We start from the raw sequence: 19,185 nt of genomic DNA on the forward strand, positions 1-19,185 counted from the left end.
AGAAATAAATACATAATATAGTTTGTTAGTCTTTGAAATGTTAAGATATATGTATATGAAATATAATGGTAGTATAAGACAATTAAACCTTCATAAAATCATAAAAAATGGTTTCAACTTGATTTTAGTATTAATGTTATTCAATCAAAGGGGCCTGTTTACATTTTCACTTACTGATATATGAACTATTTATATTTGTGCTACATTAGTACAAAGTGCATTAAGCTAGAAGCTGGTGAAGGTGTTAATAATAATTTACCACAAATTGTGTCAAAGTGGGGTCAGGAGACCTTCAGTACCCAGGGTATTTTTTATTTGATTTGATTTGATTTAAATTTTTGTTGTTGTTATATGGTGAAAATCTCCCGTTATCAAAGTCATTATCTTTTTTGTTAAATAATTAGTAGCATATCTGACTGCTCATTTGGATGAATGCATTTAATAACTCGGTAACTTCCCTCAATAATTTGAACTATATGTCTTCTGTCGGTAAAAATATCAGGAATCAAGAAATCAATAAATGCGAAACTCCTAACCTATTTGGAATGAGTCTACACGAGTCTGCCCTCTAGCGGTCAATATAGACACAACAACATCTCTCTTTTCCAGTCAGTGGGCGGGGTTAATGGCGGTTGTCGGTGGGCGTGGTTATGGTGAAGGTTGATTGAGAGCTCACCATTATTCCATGTTAGAGCTGCGGTCTGGGTTCCTGGTATTTTACACACCAATAAGAAACACGTTTGAACAGCTAAAACAGTCACTGGCATTTTATCACACCGGGACGAGTGTATATACATCATCTACTGGATATAAGAGTAAGTATGAAAACTTGTGTTTTAGGGATCCGGGGAGCGAACACGCCTGTTGTTTAGGTCAGATTTGGGATCTTCCGACAGGTAGCTATGGACAGGAAGACTGAGTTTACGAGCGCATCCTCGATTCATTGTGCATGAACTAAATAAAGACACTTTTTAACATTTATATTTCATGGGTTAACGTTTTTTTTCTGTCTCTACATGTTGTGCGTTAACTTGGCGGTTAGCTTTAGCGAGCTAATATGTTTTTATTTTTCCTCTAAAGCTGGTGAGGCGTAAATGATATGAAGGTCCCGCAGCTGGCTAAGCTCTGTTAGCTAACATTAGCTCATTAGCTCCACTGCATCTCCAGCTGCTTGCACAGACCCGGCACTCTGCTCGCTTTTCTTTACTACTGTTTTTTCTGTGTTATACGGTAATTAAGACATATCCTGTCGCCATAAAAGCTCGATCATGACTTCCCAGGTCACGTTTCTTGTCTGGGTTCGTTGCAGAAGTTGGAGAGGAAGCTGCCGTGCTATTTCCTGTAGGAGCTTAGCTTCTAACTACGCAGTCGTGTGGAGAGATGATGGCTCGCCTCAGCCAAGGCACGTTTCGGGCACGCTGAAGCTCGGAGAGACGCTGGAGGAGGAGAGCGTGAAGGCGGGAGGGGAGAGGAGAGCCACGGCCGCCGCGGACAGCCGCTGAAATGAGATGAGGCTCAGAAATGGAACTGTTGCCACTGCCCTCATCTTCTTCACCTCTTTTCTCAGTCTGTCCTGGTACACCGCCTGGCAGAACGGAAAGGGTGAGTGACAGATGACCACAGTTTTAACCACACAGAGGATGTTTTTGCATATAGACTAATGGAACGGAAACAGGAACTCCACCCTGAAGCATGTCAAATAGATTTCTGTATAAATATGGAATGAGATGTTGCTGTTGCTACTGTCAGCGTTCTATTTATGTAATGCGTTTGAGATGTGCCACTCTGACGTCACTGGGCGACACACATCTAGAAGAGTTTCAAGGCATTTCTGTGGAAAAGCAAGAGCTTCCTTTTTTTGTTGTTGTTGTTATGAAAAGCCCCTCGCTCACTGTTTTGCACTGATGCTCCTAGTCTTCTTTATAACAAAGGCCCAGAATGTAATGCAGCTACGTGATGCGGTGGCACTCGGTTAATCACTGATCTTTAATAGTTGTTTGAAAATGGCAAAGAGGCGAGAGATCTGGGTAGAATCAATGACCGAAGTGAGATTGACTGTGAGAAATGAAAGAAAATCTCCCAGGTAGTCAAACAGCATTGTGAACATGGACCGCATGTAGCAGAAATGCGTTTCATGTGACAAATGCCACTCAGAATTTTCATAACAAAATTGATATTGGACAGTGCTGCATATTATATATGGTAAATGTTAAGATTTTTAATGGAAGTCATTCAAAGAGGCTTTTCCCCTTAACTTGATTATGCATATGATCTTATCTATAGAGCTGGCAGTAATTGTGTTTTTGAGTAACTGTCTCAGTAACCTCTGATTTCCGGCTGGTTGGATGCTCTGGGTTGGTCTGTGTTGTGTAAGATAACTCTTGCAATGTTAGTTTGAGATCAATCAGCAGTGTGCACTTTCTGAGACTATTGATCAGCTGTTGTTTCCCTTCAAATTACATCCATTTCTATGTGGCTTGCAGTCGAAATACTGAGCCATACTGGATGATGCATTTACATACATGATATGTAATGGATCATAATAATAATAAACATCTAATGGGTTTGGAGATCTCGAGACTCCCAATGTAATTACAAAATTAGTCTTCTCACTGCAATTTGTTTTGGCGCCGGTGTCATCAGCAGGGGTTTTGCACGACTGTTTTAGCTATTGTAAAGCTTTTTTTAGATTGCTATGACGATGGTTTGCTTGTTTTTAAAAGCACAGCAAAACAATGGACAGCTAGTTTCAATTGACCTTTATTCACTATGTCTTGAGGGATTTTTACCATTATTTGTGTAATGATCTGCCGACTGTATAGTCGTGCCACTATGTCTGCTGTTGTTTGAGAAGTCAATAAACATTCTTTTGTTGGTAGTGCCTTGTGCTTGACTACTGATTACACATGGAATATAATCAATTAGATATTTGCACATGCGCATTATTAGTTTATATTCATCCTAAAATATTTAAATAGTATCAGTGATTTTAATGGATTTACCGGTTTCTAGTTTTGGTGTTTTTTAGCCCATTAAATATGCACCAGTGCTACACAAAAGTAACTTTTGATGCTTTCATTTAAAAAAAAAGGCACAATTTTTATCAGCTTTGTTAGATGTACACACCCTTATTTCCTTCCTTTTGGGATTTCCAGAAGTTTCTGTTGCAGCTTGGGACACTTGCTTAGAACTTTTATTTCATCAAAGGCAGAGGAAATGGGTTAAAGTCAGGCTTGAACAGCTGTTCCATTACACACAAAACTGCTTTCTCCAGATATTTTTGGAAGAATGTTCAGGGTCACTATAAATAAACATTATTTAAAACTCAACAGAGGCATTCTGTCCACTAACCTTTACATGCAATGTAATTAAGTTTACGTTTTTTTCATTTGTCAAAATGATGTTTTTAAATCTTGATGAATAAATTCATCATGATACTGGATCACTAGCTCATTAACAAAAAAACTTAGTAAAAAAAACAAAAAACACCCTGTTGAGGTAATATAGTAAGAAGAGCACACAGACAACACAATTATATTTATTTATTTTATAACACTGATTTAAGTACTTCAAGTAACTGATGACGGTAATTTATTTATCAGCTCAGTCCACTACCTACTGTAGGTGGTGACTTCAGCAGCAGTGCTCGAGGATTGAAGGGTTTGTGGTGTGTGATTAGTTCCTTTTAAAGTAGATGTGTAAATCTTATGTGCCCAGCTAAAGGAAACCAGTAGAGAAAGTGTAGCAGTGGTCAATAGAGTGCTGTTAAAAAACATGGCAAGTTTAAAAACAAGTTGTGCAGCTGCATTTTGTATCTGTTATGGAGGGTGTGGCAAAAAAAAGGCAGCCCTGCCCATAACAAGTGGCAGTAGTCCAGTCTTGAAATGACAAACAACTGCACAAACACCTTAGAATCATGTGTAAATAAAAATAAGCTAGAAATTACATTTAGGCATTTACTAATAGCAGTGTGCTAACAGATATATGCTATTACTACTTTTACATCTTGGGGACATTTAAAAGAAAAAAGGCAAAGCATGTATTTTGATCAGCAGAAACTTTTGTAAGTGTTAGCCAGAATTATGACATAGCTAACAGAATTGGAAAATGCTGTTAACACTGACACTCGTGATCTTTGTTTGACTGTTTAACATGGTTTAGATTCGGCAATCAATTTAAGATTAACATAACACGTATGCAGTGAATGGAAAAGAACTTCTGCATCTGAATGATTGTTTCCTTGTCCTGTCTTGAACACCTGATAAACATTAACAACTTGATGTGAGGCTGCTTTTTATATTATGATAAGGTTAGAGTTTATTACCATCGCCATAATTTTCCATTTCTCCTCTGTTTAATGATACAGCATTTAACCCATGCTAGGCACGCTTAGTAAAGAAATACTGATCTTTCTTTTAGAATTTTTTGATTTTAGGAATACATGTTTTGCAGGTTCATGTTTGTTCTGCAATAAGAATGTTTATTCTTACTGTATGAAATCACTTTCTGTGCTGTTACCTAAACCTACTCTCATGTTCTGCTGTAAACGATAAACAGGAAATCAAGGTCCCCACCCTTTTTTTTGCGGAACGATTAGCTCTGCCCTTAACGCTCCCCTGGTTGAGTGAGACACGGTGGGCCTAAAATAGCAGACTGATTAAAGCAGACTGACTATTATCCTTCCAATAGAAAAACTTGATAAGAAGCATGCCTTTGGACAACAGGGAGGTACAGGCCAATGTGTAGTGCACAGTAACTTTGCTCTGTGGTTTAAAGTGTTGACTGTGTTAAATTAGGGCATAACAGCCCATTCTTTCCTAGTCAAGTTTGAGAGAGTTTTTAACGTCTTATTTTTTTAAGCACTACAGTGTCATCATTTTTAATATGGATTTTAATAATACTGAAGGGATGCAAGAATATTTGTGTTTTGAGATTTTTAATGAGTCCTTATATAATCCACCACCAGTGCAATGCTGCTAATCTCGTTCCTTTTTTCTTATATTTTTCTTTTATTGAAATCCTCCCATTGTGCCAGTTTGCACAAAGATTTTATCAAACAGATTTAGCTAGGAGGAGAGGGAGGGGAGCATGAAGTGTGAGTAGGATGTAGAAAGGGTTTTTTTTTTTATGTTTCTTAGGAGATCACAGAAAGGATAGACTTTTCAGTGGGCATTAAGATACAACTATATTAGATGCTTGTTAAATTATAACCTCTTTGCTGAATGGCTTACACCAATGGATTGCTTTCCTCTCTCCTATTTTCTTATTTCAAAATAAAAGGGGTCCATTCGTCATTAATTGCACTAGATTGCTCACAGCGGCACTGCCCACCACTCTGACATTCTTCCTCCATATTAGGCCAGAGAGCTGGACCACTGTCAGGGAGTCTTTGTTTGTCCTGTTTCAGTCATGACACTCTTAAGCACTCTTACCACTAACCACTTTATTTATGATGCTTTCTCACATGAGACCTAATCATTATTTCAGAATTTCCTACTTAGTGTGCCAGGTCAGACCTCTCATAATTGTCAAACTGACAGTAATCATAATTAATGACCTGTATTTTTATCTTCTTGTTACATAATATTCAAATATGTTCACACATTGAACACATTAAATGTAATGCCTCCTCTTTATACAAACAAATTGTCTTCAACAGTATACTGTACTCTTTTTATTCTTATTTATTTATAAAAAAAATAAATAAATAAGATTGGTTTCAAATCTGGACGCTGTCAGCTGTCTGCTTGGTTTAGGACCCTAATGTAGGATTTTCACCAGGTCCCTGGATCAGCACAAGTGGGGTAAGAGAAGCGAGGAGCAATAACAAGATTATGAAGCTGTGCAAAAGCTTGTGTTCTGTTTTTACAAAAGCTCCAGGCTGTCTAGGTATTATAAACATTCACCTTAAGAGTTGCTGGCCTTCAATTTCTTCTGGTTTTAAAACTGTCAAAATAATAGAGAAGAAACAGAGGAGAAAATATGTACTCATTCATGCATGACTGGTCTTTTATCTTAGACTTTCTAACCCTCTTTTGTAAGGTTACAAAACAAAGAAACAAATGAAAAAACCTGAAGGTTAGTCAAATCCCCATATATGCTCTTTGAGAGTATTTGGAAGTAATAAAATTACTCAAATTTTGGTATTTAAGTATTATAATATTTATTCCAGGTATTTGAATACAATCCTCTTTCAGTGATATTTGTGTGTGCATGCATATATGAAAGTAAGGCTGACAGCGAGAGTCAAAACACATCTCTCCTCTTGTGGTTCGAGGTTTAAGGACCTCTAGGGAAAGAGCAGCTGTTGTTAGCATCCTCAATTTCCTTTCCATCATTTACCACTAACAAGACATCTGCTTTGGGCCTTCAATAATTTGCTTTGTCTTCACTGTGCTGTATGCGATTTGTGAAATATATAATATAATATAGGAAGCCATTTTCTATATACTGTATATTTTGATTAATCGATTAATTAAACGATTTTCTCTCTCTCGAATAATTAGATTAAAAAAACTTTTAATTGGATGTTTTGCTTCTTATAACTATATAAAACCCTAATTCAGAGTATTTCTGTATAAAAGTGTACTTTTAAAAATTGCAAAAGACATTGAGTTTAACTATCTTCAATTTTGACAATTTTTAAAGCTTAAAGTAGCTGCTTGTTGAGGAGTGTATGGGGGATTTCTCCTTTCAACAAATTCCCCCATGTTGTGTTGTTTCTGTTAACAAAAATACAAACATCAAAACAGCATTTGAGTATGCATGGGTAAGCAATTTGTGTAAATCAACATGTGTGTTGTTTTTAATGATAATTATAGATGGCAAGTTGACAACCATACTTCAAATAATCAATATAAAATATAATGCAGCATTGTTTTCACATTTTTTGTTTACAACTAAACAAAATGTCTGTATTTCTTTAAAGATATAAGCATCTAGAATATATATATATATATATATATATATATATATATATATATATATATATATATATATATATATATATATATATATATATATATATATATATAATATATTTCTATTTTAATTGAATTTTATATAATAAATAAATGATGTATGCATAAATTAAATATACAAACATTGAAAACATGCATTTGAATGTAGTAAAGCTGCAGTAAATCACGTTTAAAACCAGATACATTAACTGTTGTAGTAGACAAATACTATAAAAAGAGAATGGAACAGAGGAACGTGCATAGCAAGCTACCGGGCTCGATTAAAGAAAGTAAAAAATATGCATTGGTGTACAAATGAAAACCACCACAGTGACTAAAAATGGTTTCTCTGCTGCTTTTAGATTTAGTGTTTGTTCGCACCGTTTTAATTGAATCCATCACTATGCCGTGAGCGAGCTGATTGCGCAACCTGATGCTCGCAAGATCCAGTGCGACTGTCCTGAAGTTACAAACAAACAGTTTACACAATAGCACTTCATTAAACTACACCATTTTCACATGATGAGGATTCTACAGTTTTTGCATATTGTGCTGATGTTTCGCCTTCATCCGTGACTTGGGATGCACACTTTTTCCCTTCTGCTGTTTGACCTGTACTCTGCATTTTCAAGCGCCGGTGTTATCTTACCGTTACGCCAAAATCAAAACTCCATTCGCTGACAACAAATTGTATTATCGATTTGAACGATTAGTGATCGATTATATGACACATTCCAAGGCATTTTAGAAATGTGAATAGAAATTTTAATTGAATTCTATCACAAATATCTGTTTCATGACTTATTAATGATTATATATCATACCTAAATTGTCAGTAGTGTGGAGTGAGACAGGGACATTTTCTAATGCCACCTAAAGTAATGGGAGTGTTATTCAGGCCTGTCACTAATCCAGAAAAATCCACTGTGCTGCCTTTTGGCTTTTGACAGACACTTTAGTTCTCCTGCAGAAGAATTAAATTTTATTATTTTTCACTCTTCCTGTGTAGAGAAGTTAGTAGCATATCAGCGGGAGTTTCATGCTCTGCGTGAGCGTCTGCGTGCAGCTGAGCATCGAACACTGCAGCGGTCCTCTGAGCTCAACACCGTCCTGGAACAGTTCAGACGTGCCATTGCAGAGACCAACGGCAGCAAGGACGCCCTCACCAACTTCTCAGGCAAGTTCAGATATTCGATTAATGGTTCAGGTGAGCACTAGATACAGTATTTTATAAAAGTTTGCATCCGGAGGTCAATGATTTATAACTTAAAACATTTGTTTATTCACCTGTAGCAACTGCTTTATTCTGTAAAGGCCCATTTATGTTGATTTTGTTAATCAAATCAAGAAAAGCCATTGTTTCTTCTCAATAACGCTCTCTATGACCTCCACCCCTCCACTTCCAACACACAGATGAAACCCAGAAGCTGTTGAAGGACCTGGCACACAGGAAGCCCCTCCAAGTGCCAAATATCTTCCACCATTTGCCACACCTGCTAAACAATGAGGGTGGCCTGCACCCTGCAGTGCAGGTGGGCCAGGGACGGACAGGAGGTAAGATGTGTAAACACTGCAGCGGACATCCAACACCATAATCATGTTACATATTAATATATGGCAAAATACAATTTTGAAATCCTACAATTTAGCACAATTAATTAGCCAATTTAAAAACTGATTAGGTAAGCAGCTAGCTTTTGGTTATAAATAGACACATTAGTTTAAAGTGGTTATACGTTGCTGTTTGACCAGTGACCAATACTGCCTGAAAACATAATTACTATTCCATTCAGAGGTTTAACATTTTCAAGACTGTGATAACAGCATAATGGTGTTTATTTGATATAAACCATATAACATTTTCTGCACAATTTGGTTTTAAATATTCTTTACAAAATACTTAGTTTACCCAAGAAGCTTTGTGCTTTTTATTTGAGAAAATTTGGATGGTCAGAAATCTGAATTCTGTTTCTTTATTATATTATATTTTTTAGATCCTCACCCTTCGTCTGTCCACTCCTTTGTTTTCTTTCACAATATGAAAACATGACTGGATAAGTGTAGGTACACATGGCTCAGCAGTAGGGAATTCTTTGGTGAGGATCATGTTTCAGAAATGTAGGACAAATGACTTGACTATGAAGGGCATTTTGGTCTCTGGCCACCATGTTGACCTTTGCAGCCACTAGGAAACACTGCAATAGAGTTTATTAAAGATTAATTTTAGCTTCAGTTATGTCATTGATCACAAATTCACTGCCTTGCACAAGCTTAAGTTATTTAAATTGTTTTTATGCTGGGACACTGCAGTGTTTTCCGGTCTTTTACGATTGTTACTTAGTACACAGTACAAGCTGATTACAATCAAATCTTGTCAGAGTAAATGTGCAGAAGACATGTTAATGTTGTGCTTATGTCAAATGAAGAAGTTGCAAATGTGCTTTTGGTAGACTTCATGATTCCTGCCCCTCCTAAATAAACCTGCTAAACTCTTTTCTTTAACTCTTCTGCTCTAAAACTGAAAGCAACACTACTACACATTGCTAAAGTGTTTTTACTGTGGAATTAGGCCTTTTTTGATTTCCTGCACATTATTTCTAATAATCAGTAATAATCAATAATAATCAGTCATACCAGAATTTATTGTTGATTTTTGCAGAAATTGTGGCTTCGGATGCCATTGTCAATTATATCATTAACAGTAAAAAAGTAAACAATATATTGACTCCTGTAGAAATATAATAGTATTTAAAATGAAGTGCCTGTGAAATACAAACCATATGACAACACAATGTTGCGGCTGAAACTGTGGAATTACTGTGTGTTTACTGTTTCCATGACTGATGACTGTACCCAGGAGGGAAAATTATTTCCGTTAGTTGTGTTATATGGTACAGTGCATATCTTAATGGTTTATAGTGTTATTCTTTAGGGTTAGAGGCCCATCTAGAGTTTTTTTTTTTCTCTAGTATAGCAAGATAGGTGTGAGACCAGTTAACCGGTTTACTGGTCTCACACCTATTTTGGTGTGATCACCTATGTGGGCTGTGATCATCAGAAGAGACATTTGAAAACTGACTGTACAGAGCATGTTGTTGGAGCAATAATGCTGATTCACCAAGACTTTTTTTTTTCTTCCTGTGTGAGAAACTGTCAGGTATTGGATTTTAGAAAGCAAGTTGATAACTATGAGCTTGTATTATTCACTTATTTCTCCTGATAAGATGAAGTCCTGGGCTACTGAAATACATCTCTGCTTTTTTTTATGCATATGGTTTCTCCTCAGTGTACCTTAGTGTGCTCTCTTCACTCTCTCCCGCCCACAGTAAGAACGTTTACTTCCCACCTTCCTCAGTTCTATACTAGATCCTAGCTGTGGAGGAGCTAAATTTGGATATGTAAATTGGGACATCACTTGTCCACCCCCTAGAAACTCAATCTTGCACACTTTTTCCCAGGGTGAAGGATGAGGAACAGTGGTGTGGAGAATTATGCGAATTAGCAAATCGTTGTTACTTCAGCTGGGCAATCTCTTATGTTCCAGAGACGTCTACATCGCCATATTCAGTGTGCTCATATTGTTGTTTTTGCTCCTTCTTCCAACTTCTTAACATTTTCGGATCCTTTCATCCTCGACCTACTTTACCGGTTCTTTGTCTGGTCCCTGCCTCTGCAGTAGAAGATGATGTGAAATGAGGGCATATTTTCATTTTCCTCTTAGTGCTGATGAAGTGAGATGATATTTCTGTCAGCATATCACACTTCAGGCACACACACATTGTCATGAAAACTGTCACTTGCACCTAATGCAGAATTCACTTACTTTTTTACATTTAGCACAACATGAAGATAATTCTGTGCAAGGTAATTGGATATTGTGTGTGTTTGTGTGTGTGTGTATTATATAAAATTTTCCAGATCTAATTAATGGTCATTAGCAGCATTTGTTTGAGAGAGACTAAGTGGAAGAGGAGAGAGTGCTCTGTTTATCCTTGTGTGTAGGTGTGTATGATTCAGCTAGGTCATGGCTTTGCAAGGCTGTAGGAGAAATGAATCTCTTTTTTTTGACTGCCTTATTTGAGCTCCACACACTCCTCCACATACACTCTGCCTTGTGTTTTCTCAGCCCAAGGTCTCACACAAGCATTTCTCAGAGTGCTCTAAATACATTAGACTGTGGTTCTTCTGTTCACTCCATCTCTCTCCTCTGTCTCTCCATCTTCAGCAGAGTACTGTATAATAGAGTCAGTGTAATGTGTTTGCCTCGGGGGCTCTCCTCCCTGCTCCCTAAAAGCACTCTTGTTTATAAAGTTTATAAGTGTCGGGTAGGAAAGAAACGGTGCGGTTCAAGGGCACATCTTCTGTCAGTTTGCATTGGACACTGGCCTTTTTTGCATATTTAAGAATTCACATTATGGAGTGGATCATGGATATGAGTGTGTACGAAGTGTGTGATAAATTTAGAGGAAGGGAGTATAATAAAATGTGGCTTATTTGCCAAATTCAGGCTTTTTTCTTTTAAGCCAATAGAGAAAAGAACTAATATTTTTAGACATAGCAGTATTTTTGTAAATCTATAACTTGTTTTGATAAAATGCAATATCAAGGCTGTCCTTACTTTTACCCAACACCCTGTTTTCTGCAGTTTCAGTTGTAATGGGAATTCCTACTGTGAAACGGAAAGTGAAGTCGTACCTGGCAGAGACGTTACATTCACTCATCGACAAACTCTCACTTGAAGAGAAGCTTGACTGTGTTATCATAGTCTTCATAGGGGAGGTGAGTGAAATGAACAGTGTGCCTCTATAGGTTTTGCTCATCCTGGGAAGGGGTAAATGTTCCACTTCAAAGTTAATTTGCTTTCAGGTTATATAAATTTAGTTATTTTTATTTATTTATTTGTTTATTTGTTTTTTAAATCAAACAATCTTTTATTTTCTAGTCAACACACAGTTTTAAAAAAATGCTAAAAATGTAAACAGAAGTATGTTTTTGGATTGCTCTGGAGTGGGCATTAGTACAGTACATCTCACTTATCCAAGCACAATTACAGTTAACATTTAGTTTATTTATGTTTTATATCTATTGGAAAAATAAAAACAAATTTTTTTTTTTTTAAATGTTGTATTGTAGATGGCAAGAATATGCACATTGTTTATTGTTTACCAGTGTTGTCTATTACAGTAATGCATTTTGCTTCTTTTTAACTTTTAGACGGACATGGATCATGTGCATAGTGTGGTCTCAGGTCTTGAAAAAGAGTGAGTGGTAATTGGTCAATGATGCACTTCCTGACACCTTAAATTAAACCAACACCTAAAGTAAATAAATTACTTCAGCAACACATATATCACAGTAAACACAGACTGATGCAGTTTTCTTTGACTTCTTTGTATTCTGTCTGTACTGAATGAGCTGTTATATAAATAATAATGACTATTAAGCAGTTGCAGAGCACTTGTTTACCAGTATCCAAGTGATAGAACATTTTAAATAAGTGTGATTTGAAGTTATTTTGTGTATATTTATTTTTTTGAAATCAGGTTTTCAACAGAACTGAATTCAGGGCTGCTGGAGGTCATCTCTCCCCCTGCAAGTTATTATCCAGACCTCAACAACCTCAGAGAGACATTTGGGGACTCCAAAGAGAGAGTGAAGTGAGTGTAATACATGTTTACTGCATCTGTATTATCAAATCAAATCTGTGGTCTAAAGTATTGTTGTGCTTCTTGTCATTGTTGCTTTTTATTTTTTCCTGTGTGGGGAAAATTCTCTTTGAAAAGTTTGAGCGATATGGTAAATTGATAGCAAGATTCGGTTCCTCTGTTTGTACTAGACACATGCACAAAAATGCCTGGGGCATTGCTTTTTGTATTCTGATTTAGTTATATTGTCTTTATATGTGTTTAAAGGGAAACTAAAAATAAAAGTAAAGGGTTTAGGGTTAGTGTCTTCCTGTCTTACTATGACATTTTAGTCTTGATCCTTTTAAAGGTCTGTCTGTCCACCATTGATTTTCTATGATCGTCTGGGAGCAGCCGAAAGAAGTCGTCGTCTACATATTTCTCACTTAAGAATGCACTATTGTACAAGTAAAACCCTCTGAAGCAAACTGTTATTGGAACTACTTAAAAAAAAAAAAAAAAAAAAAACACACACACGAGTTTGTGTTCTCATTACTGTACATCTTTTTGATGTATGCAGAAGCAAGAGAATTATAGCACTGGTTATTGTTTGGGTGGTCAGAAGACACATTAATTACATCCTGCTTAGGTTAGTGAGACTAATAGCTCCCTTTGTCTTAGAGTGCTGTTTAACTAATAATATTCAAGTTTGACCCCATGAAGCTGTATCGGCTAATGATGCTTGTTATTAGGATTAAATGATTAGTGGCAATATCAGACAGTTTATAGATTTACCTGTTTTTCTGTCCTTTTTTTTTTTTTTTTTTTACAGATGGAGAACAAAACAGAACTTGGACTATTCATTCCTTATGATGTATGCAGTCAGCAAAGGAGTATACTATGTCCAGGTAACAACAGCGTGAAAAACAACTCTTGTCTAATCCCCGAAACCAATAAACTGATCATCTATTACATTAAAGCCACTGAAATGAACATTGATCATCTCATTACCTGCCAAAAGGTAGCAAGTAAATGGTCAGTTCCAAAAGTTGTTTTGACAGCAGGAAAAAATGGGCAGGTGTAACAATCTGAGCGAGCTTGACAGTAGCCAATTGGTGACTCTGTTGGAACATCTCAGAAACAGCGGATCTTATTGGGTGTTCCTGTATACCAGTGGCTAGCACTGACCAAAACTGGTCAAGGCAGCTGTTTAGCCAGTGCAGTTAAACACCTAATACAGTTTGTAATATGAATAGTATCATGAGACTATGGGTTTGAATAGCGACAGACTGGTTAAAGTGTCCTCTACTGAAAGAGCCTACACATGTGAGTGTCAGAACTGGACCATGGAGCAGTGGAAGCTCTGGTTTGAAGAATCAGTTGGTTTGAAATTGTGTAAATAGCCGGGTGTATATGTGTTGCTTACCTGTAAGAAGGGGTGGCAGCATGATTCACTGAGGGGAAAAAGTTAAACCAATGGCAAGGTGATGCTCTGGGTAATGTTTTGCTGGGATAACATGGGTCTTGGCATTCATGTGTATGCTACTTTCACATGTACCACTTACCTAAACAATGTTGCAGACCAGGGAGACCTCTTTATAAAAACAGAATAATTTATCTTTAACTAGCAGTGGCCACTTTCAGCAGCATAATGCTTTCTACCAATCTGCAAAACTTGTTCAGGAACCATTTGTGGAACATGTGATGACTTACTGTTGATCCTGCCTCCAGTTTTCTCGAGATTGCAATCTGATTAAGCATCAGAGGGATGTGCTGGACAATATGTCTGATCCATGGAGGCCTCATCTCACAATTACAAGATTTAAAATAACTGCGGCACAATTTCTGGTGGCTAAAGGGGGGACACTACTAGGCAGGTTTTAATGTTATGGCTGATCAGTGTCCAAGTTCTATTCCCATGCACTTCTCTCTTTTCTTTTTATTATTTAATTACTATTTTTTTTGTCTTTACTTTTGATCCCCTCCTTCACAGTTCTATTCGATCTTTTTGTTCCATCTTTTAAGCTTTCCAGTTTTGGATTTTGTGTCTTATTTGTCAAAATAGTTAATCTGTTTAGTGTCTCCATTTCTCTGTCCTCTCCTCCCATGCCATGCTGTCTTACAAGTGGGGAAAGGTATCACTTTCATGCTTTGTCTTTACCTTAGGTCATCTTAGGCTCTATGCATTGTATATTTGTATGTGAGAGATGTTAGTACCCATTTTCTGTGTGTCTGTTTATTTAAAGGAAAGTATTTTCAATTGCAGAATTGTGGCTTATTTTGCTGGATTAGTTTACCTGCTGAAGTTCTGTACTGTGATTCTTGGAGAAATTGGGAAGATACTGTATAAAAGAACATTTGTAATTTCTGTAGAAATGAATGAAGACTGTTATTTTGAAACATTAGACTGCACAAATGAATAAGATTATGACCAAATCACATGATGAAAACTCTGCTACTATTACAATTAAAAAGGAATTGTGAAATTGAATGTCTGACTAAGGGGGCTACTACTGTTTTTGACAGAATACATACTCTGTATTCTGTAAACTCAAAGGGGGGGGGGGGAATTATACTGGACTAAAATCATAACTGGTTATAGAACCTCGCCAGATAGGATTGTTCCAGCTTGATAAATGCTTTTTAACTTGCAAATCGCATTCACTTGGCTTTTTATCTCACAGTTAGAAGATGATATTGTTGCAAAGCCCAACTACTTTGCCACTATGAAGAACTTTGCCCTGCAGTTGGCTTCTGAAGACTGGATGATCCTTGAGTTCTCTCAGCTAGGTTTCATCGGTATGACCTTGATGCACAGATGACACATATAATAAAACTCTGAGCTTTTCTATGGTTTTTTTTGACTGCTAAATGAACTCTTTTCTTTTAGGTAAGATGTTCCAGGCTCCTGATCTGAATCTAATAGTGGAGTTCATATTTATGTTCTATAAAGAGAAGCCTATTGACTGGCTGTTGGACCACATTCTCTGGGTGAAAGTTTGCAACCCTGAAAAAGATGCTGTACGTCTTTTTTCTTTTTTCCTCCAAACCATATTCTTCTTTTAAACACTACTGAGTGCTGAGTATGTTATGATTATCTACCAAAGGTTTTACATACCTGGAAGAGTACATATTTTCCAGAAGGCCAACAATTCACTACAAATTTTTTTTTATTGGTCTTGTGTTATGTGTCAATGATTGTCTTCTGGACAACTGTCAGATCAGCAGTCTTCCCCATGATTGTGTAGCCTAGGGAGCAAAACTGAGAGACTATTTTGAAGGCTCAGGAAACTTTAGCAGGTGTTTTGTGAGCCAAAATCATCAAAATTATAAAAAAAAAAAAAAAAAATTAAATGACCAGTCTGTGTGCATTGAATTTATTTAATACACGAGTTTCACAATTTAAGTTAAATTACTGAAACAAATGAACTTTTCCATCCAACTTTTTTGTGTGTGTGTGTGTGTGTGTGTGTGTGTGTGTGTGTGTGTGTGTGTGTGTGTGTGTGTGTGTGTGTGTGTGTGTGTGTGTGTGTGTGTGTGTGTGTGTGTGTGTGTGTGTGTGTGTGTGTGTGTGTGTGTGTGTATTTTGTTGAATACATTGAGGCTGAATAGAAGATGAATTGCTTTGCCTTGTTGTATGTTTTCTTTTGTAGAAACACTGTGAGAGACAGAAATCCAGTCTGCGGATTCGCTTCAGGCCATCTTTATTTCAGCATGTGGGCCTGCACTCTTCACTCCCAGGGAAGATCCAGAAACTCACGGTAACGCACACATTTACACATTAAAAAGGCATAATAGAATTATACACCTGTCATCTTGTTTTTCAATGTAAATTTTTATATGGTGTCATTAGACACAAAATCTTCGCTCGGTTTAATCCTTCCATTAACTGATTCTTTGGCTGATTAAGGTAACAATCTCAAGTACCTGATGGTGCTAGTGATGGGCTGTAAAATGTGTTTAGTAATACACCATCACCCTTTTACTAGGTTTAGAAAACATAGTGACACTGCCCTTCCATTGTGCTGCAAAGTTTGTAATTTATCTTGGTGTGTCTGTTTCAGGACAAGGACTTCCTGAAGCCACTGCTCCACAAGATCCATGTTAATCCACCGGCAGAAGTGTCCACCTCTCTTAAGGTGTATCAGGGCCACACGCTGGAGAAGACCTATATGGGAGAAGATTTCTTCTGGGCCATTACCCCCATGGCAGGAGACTATGTGCTCTTCAAATTTGACCGTCCAGTCAGCATAGAAAGGTAATTTAGAGTCTCACTCTTGCAGTACTCTCCTTATAGCGCAATCTCACATGCAATTCTGACATGCCTCTGGATTTATTTGTTCTGTTCACTCTGAGTCAGAGACCAGTGAAGCATATACTCATGCAGGCTCTACATATGCTTCAAGTAGGCTTCACACTTGTTTTAAGAAATCTAATAAAGAAAACTATTGCACACAGACTGACATGCAATGTTCCCAGTAGAGAAACAGGCTCAGAGAATGATAGTTTCCTAAAATAAGAACCTGCCTCCCACAGCCTTGAAACAGTGATGAGAAGACAGACAGGAAAGCGCATGTGAAAAGGTCTGAATCATGTTTAGAAGAAGTAAAGGCTGGAAATGAAATGTATTGTGGCAGCAGAAAAGAAAAACAAAACAATCTAAGCTATTGCTGAGTTTGCTGAGCATGAGAGGGATACAGACAGGGATACAGCAACTGTCTCAAATGAATTGCATGTTTGTTTTGTGTTCTTAGGCACTCTATAGTCAGGAGCTAAATTATGTCATGTTTGAGTGTTAAGGTAAAAAGTCATGATTATATCTAATTAGTAACTTAAGTAATGAATTAATTATATCTACATTTCATTGCTATATTTTAAAATGTGTGTGTGTGTGTGTGTATGTGTGTGTGTAAAATATATATATGAATTAATATCCATTGATCTCTAACATTTAATTAACAGGTTCCTGTTCCGGAGTGGAAATCAGGAGCACCCCGGGGATAAAATGGAGAACACCACAGTTGAAATACTTCCCTTTTCGGTAAGACACTTGGAAAATTGTGGAAAAGAGGATTCTTAACCAGATGTAGCAGTGACCTTGTCATGATGACCTGTCACTCCTGACTTGACAGCACTTTGAGCTCTGTCAGTAATTCTACATTTGCATGTGAGCCATAGTTCTCTCTGTACTCTAAGCTGCTAATTTTAGCCAGCAGGTTGTGCTGCTCTATTAATGAGGCTGGAACCCACAGGCCTGCTGGGAAATAGGGTTTAGTGAGCCTTTGATGTTATAAAAGGTTTGGCATTGCCGTGAGCTTCCTTTATACTAAAGTTGTATTAATATGAAGCAGTGCATAAGCATGTTAAAATTCTTAGTTTAACAGTCCAGAATACCCATATTAAGTTTTTGATCTTCTCATTCGAAGTGCTTGTTTTCTTTCAGAACACAGAACTGAAGACCAAAGAGAAGTACAAACACACAGATGACCATTATTACAGAATCGGTGAGCTTTATATATATTTATTTATCTATCTATTGGCGGTCTCTTTACTAATGATCACTTGTTATCCTTTTAAATCTCTGAAGCGGAGTTTGAGAATGGAGTAGCTGAGGGCACAGTAGATTCTGCTTTTAACCCGGTGGCTGCTGTGCGTCTCACTGTCCTGAAGGATTCTGCAGTGTGGGCTATTATCAGTGAGGTAAGCCACACAAACACTTTTTGGCCAGTCACCTTTCAGTACCTGTTGTCACCCCAGCTTTGCACAGATTTCACCTACGATTTACATATTAAGACACTAATTTACATTCTTTGGGGCATTTGATTTTGCTTAAGAAATACTTTCAAATATGTTGCTCCTGATGGCTAAATACTGTATTTCTGTTTTCTCTATTCAGATGCACATTAAGAGACTTGCTGGATAGTGGTGTGTAGGCCTCCACCATTCGTGCTCCCATGAGGCCAAGCTTTGCTGTAAAGGCCCTTGCAGGGAACAGCGTGACATCTTCAAAGCGCATGGACGCTACCAATCAGAGTGTCACTTCAAGGACTGCTGGCTTGCTCTCTCTTTATCCCTTTATATTTCTCTATATTTCACCAGATTTCTTTTTTCTTCAAGCATTCTTTTTTCTTTTAGAATATTCTTGCTTTGAAGGATTTCGTTTTTCCAAGACATGTCCTTCATCTTTTCTGCTTGTCAGTGTGAATACTACTGTATAAAGGATGCTTTTTGAAGGAACCAAACCAGACACTGAAGTTTGAACCTTGAGGAACAGCGTTTAATGCTATAGCTGCAGAAAAAAAAGGTTTGTGTTTGTAGGATTGTTGGCCGATGCTGGAGAGAAGGTGAATATTTTCACTGAAGGAGAATATTAAAAGTACTCGCTCCACTTGGACACTCGTTTCACGATTGATGAAAAAGTAAGACAAAATAAGGGAAACTTATTTTGGTGTAATTAAATTTTTTTTAATGTTATATTTTACACACAGTTATCGCTAAAAAAAGAAAAAAAAAAGATTTTCTGTTTTAAAAAAAACAAGTTAATATTTCTCACTTCTTAAGTTTAACAATACAGGGATAAGGCACTCTGTTTAAACATCTCA

The 19,185-nt window shown here is 37.0% G+C and overlaps 1 protein-coding gene across 2 annotated transcripts; it reads left to right on the top strand.

Annotated features, from left to right (window-relative positions):
- The first annotated feature begins 607 nt into the window (after positions 1–607).
- Positions 608–19,039, top strand: mgat4a (alpha-1,3-mannosyl-glycoprotein 4-beta-N-acetylglucosaminyltransferase A). Of its 2 annotated transcripts, none has more exons than XM_083535992.1 (16): positions 608–815; positions 1,310–1,602; positions 7,969–8,136; positions 8,373–8,513; positions 11,605–11,738; positions 12,174–12,220; positions 12,503–12,616; positions 13,416–13,491; positions 15,268–15,382; positions 15,474–15,604; positions 16,237–16,344; positions 16,648–16,841; positions 17,546–17,624; positions 18,027–18,087; positions 18,171–18,283; positions 18,480–19,039. In XM_083535992.1, the coding sequence occupies exons 2-16, from the start codon at positions 1,509–1,511 to the stop codon at positions 18,504–18,506; spliced, it is 1,602 nt and encodes a 533-aa protein (XP_083392118.1). In that variant the 5' UTR covers positions 608–815; positions 1,310–1,508; the 3' UTR covers positions 18,507–19,039. The 2 variants fall into 2 exon arrangements, with proteins under 2 accessions (XP_083392118.1, XP_083392119.1); XM_083535993.1 differs by having other exon boundaries at positions 688–815; positions 1,281–1,602.
- Positions 19,040–19,185: the final 146 nt, after the last annotated feature.

The sequence above is a fragment of the Silurus aristotelis genome (genome assembly GCF_946808225.1).
Source record: "Silurus aristotelis genome assembly, chromosome: 3".
NCBI classification, from domain to species: Eukaryota; Metazoa; Chordata; class Actinopteri; order Siluriformes; family Siluridae; genus Silurus; species Silurus aristotelis.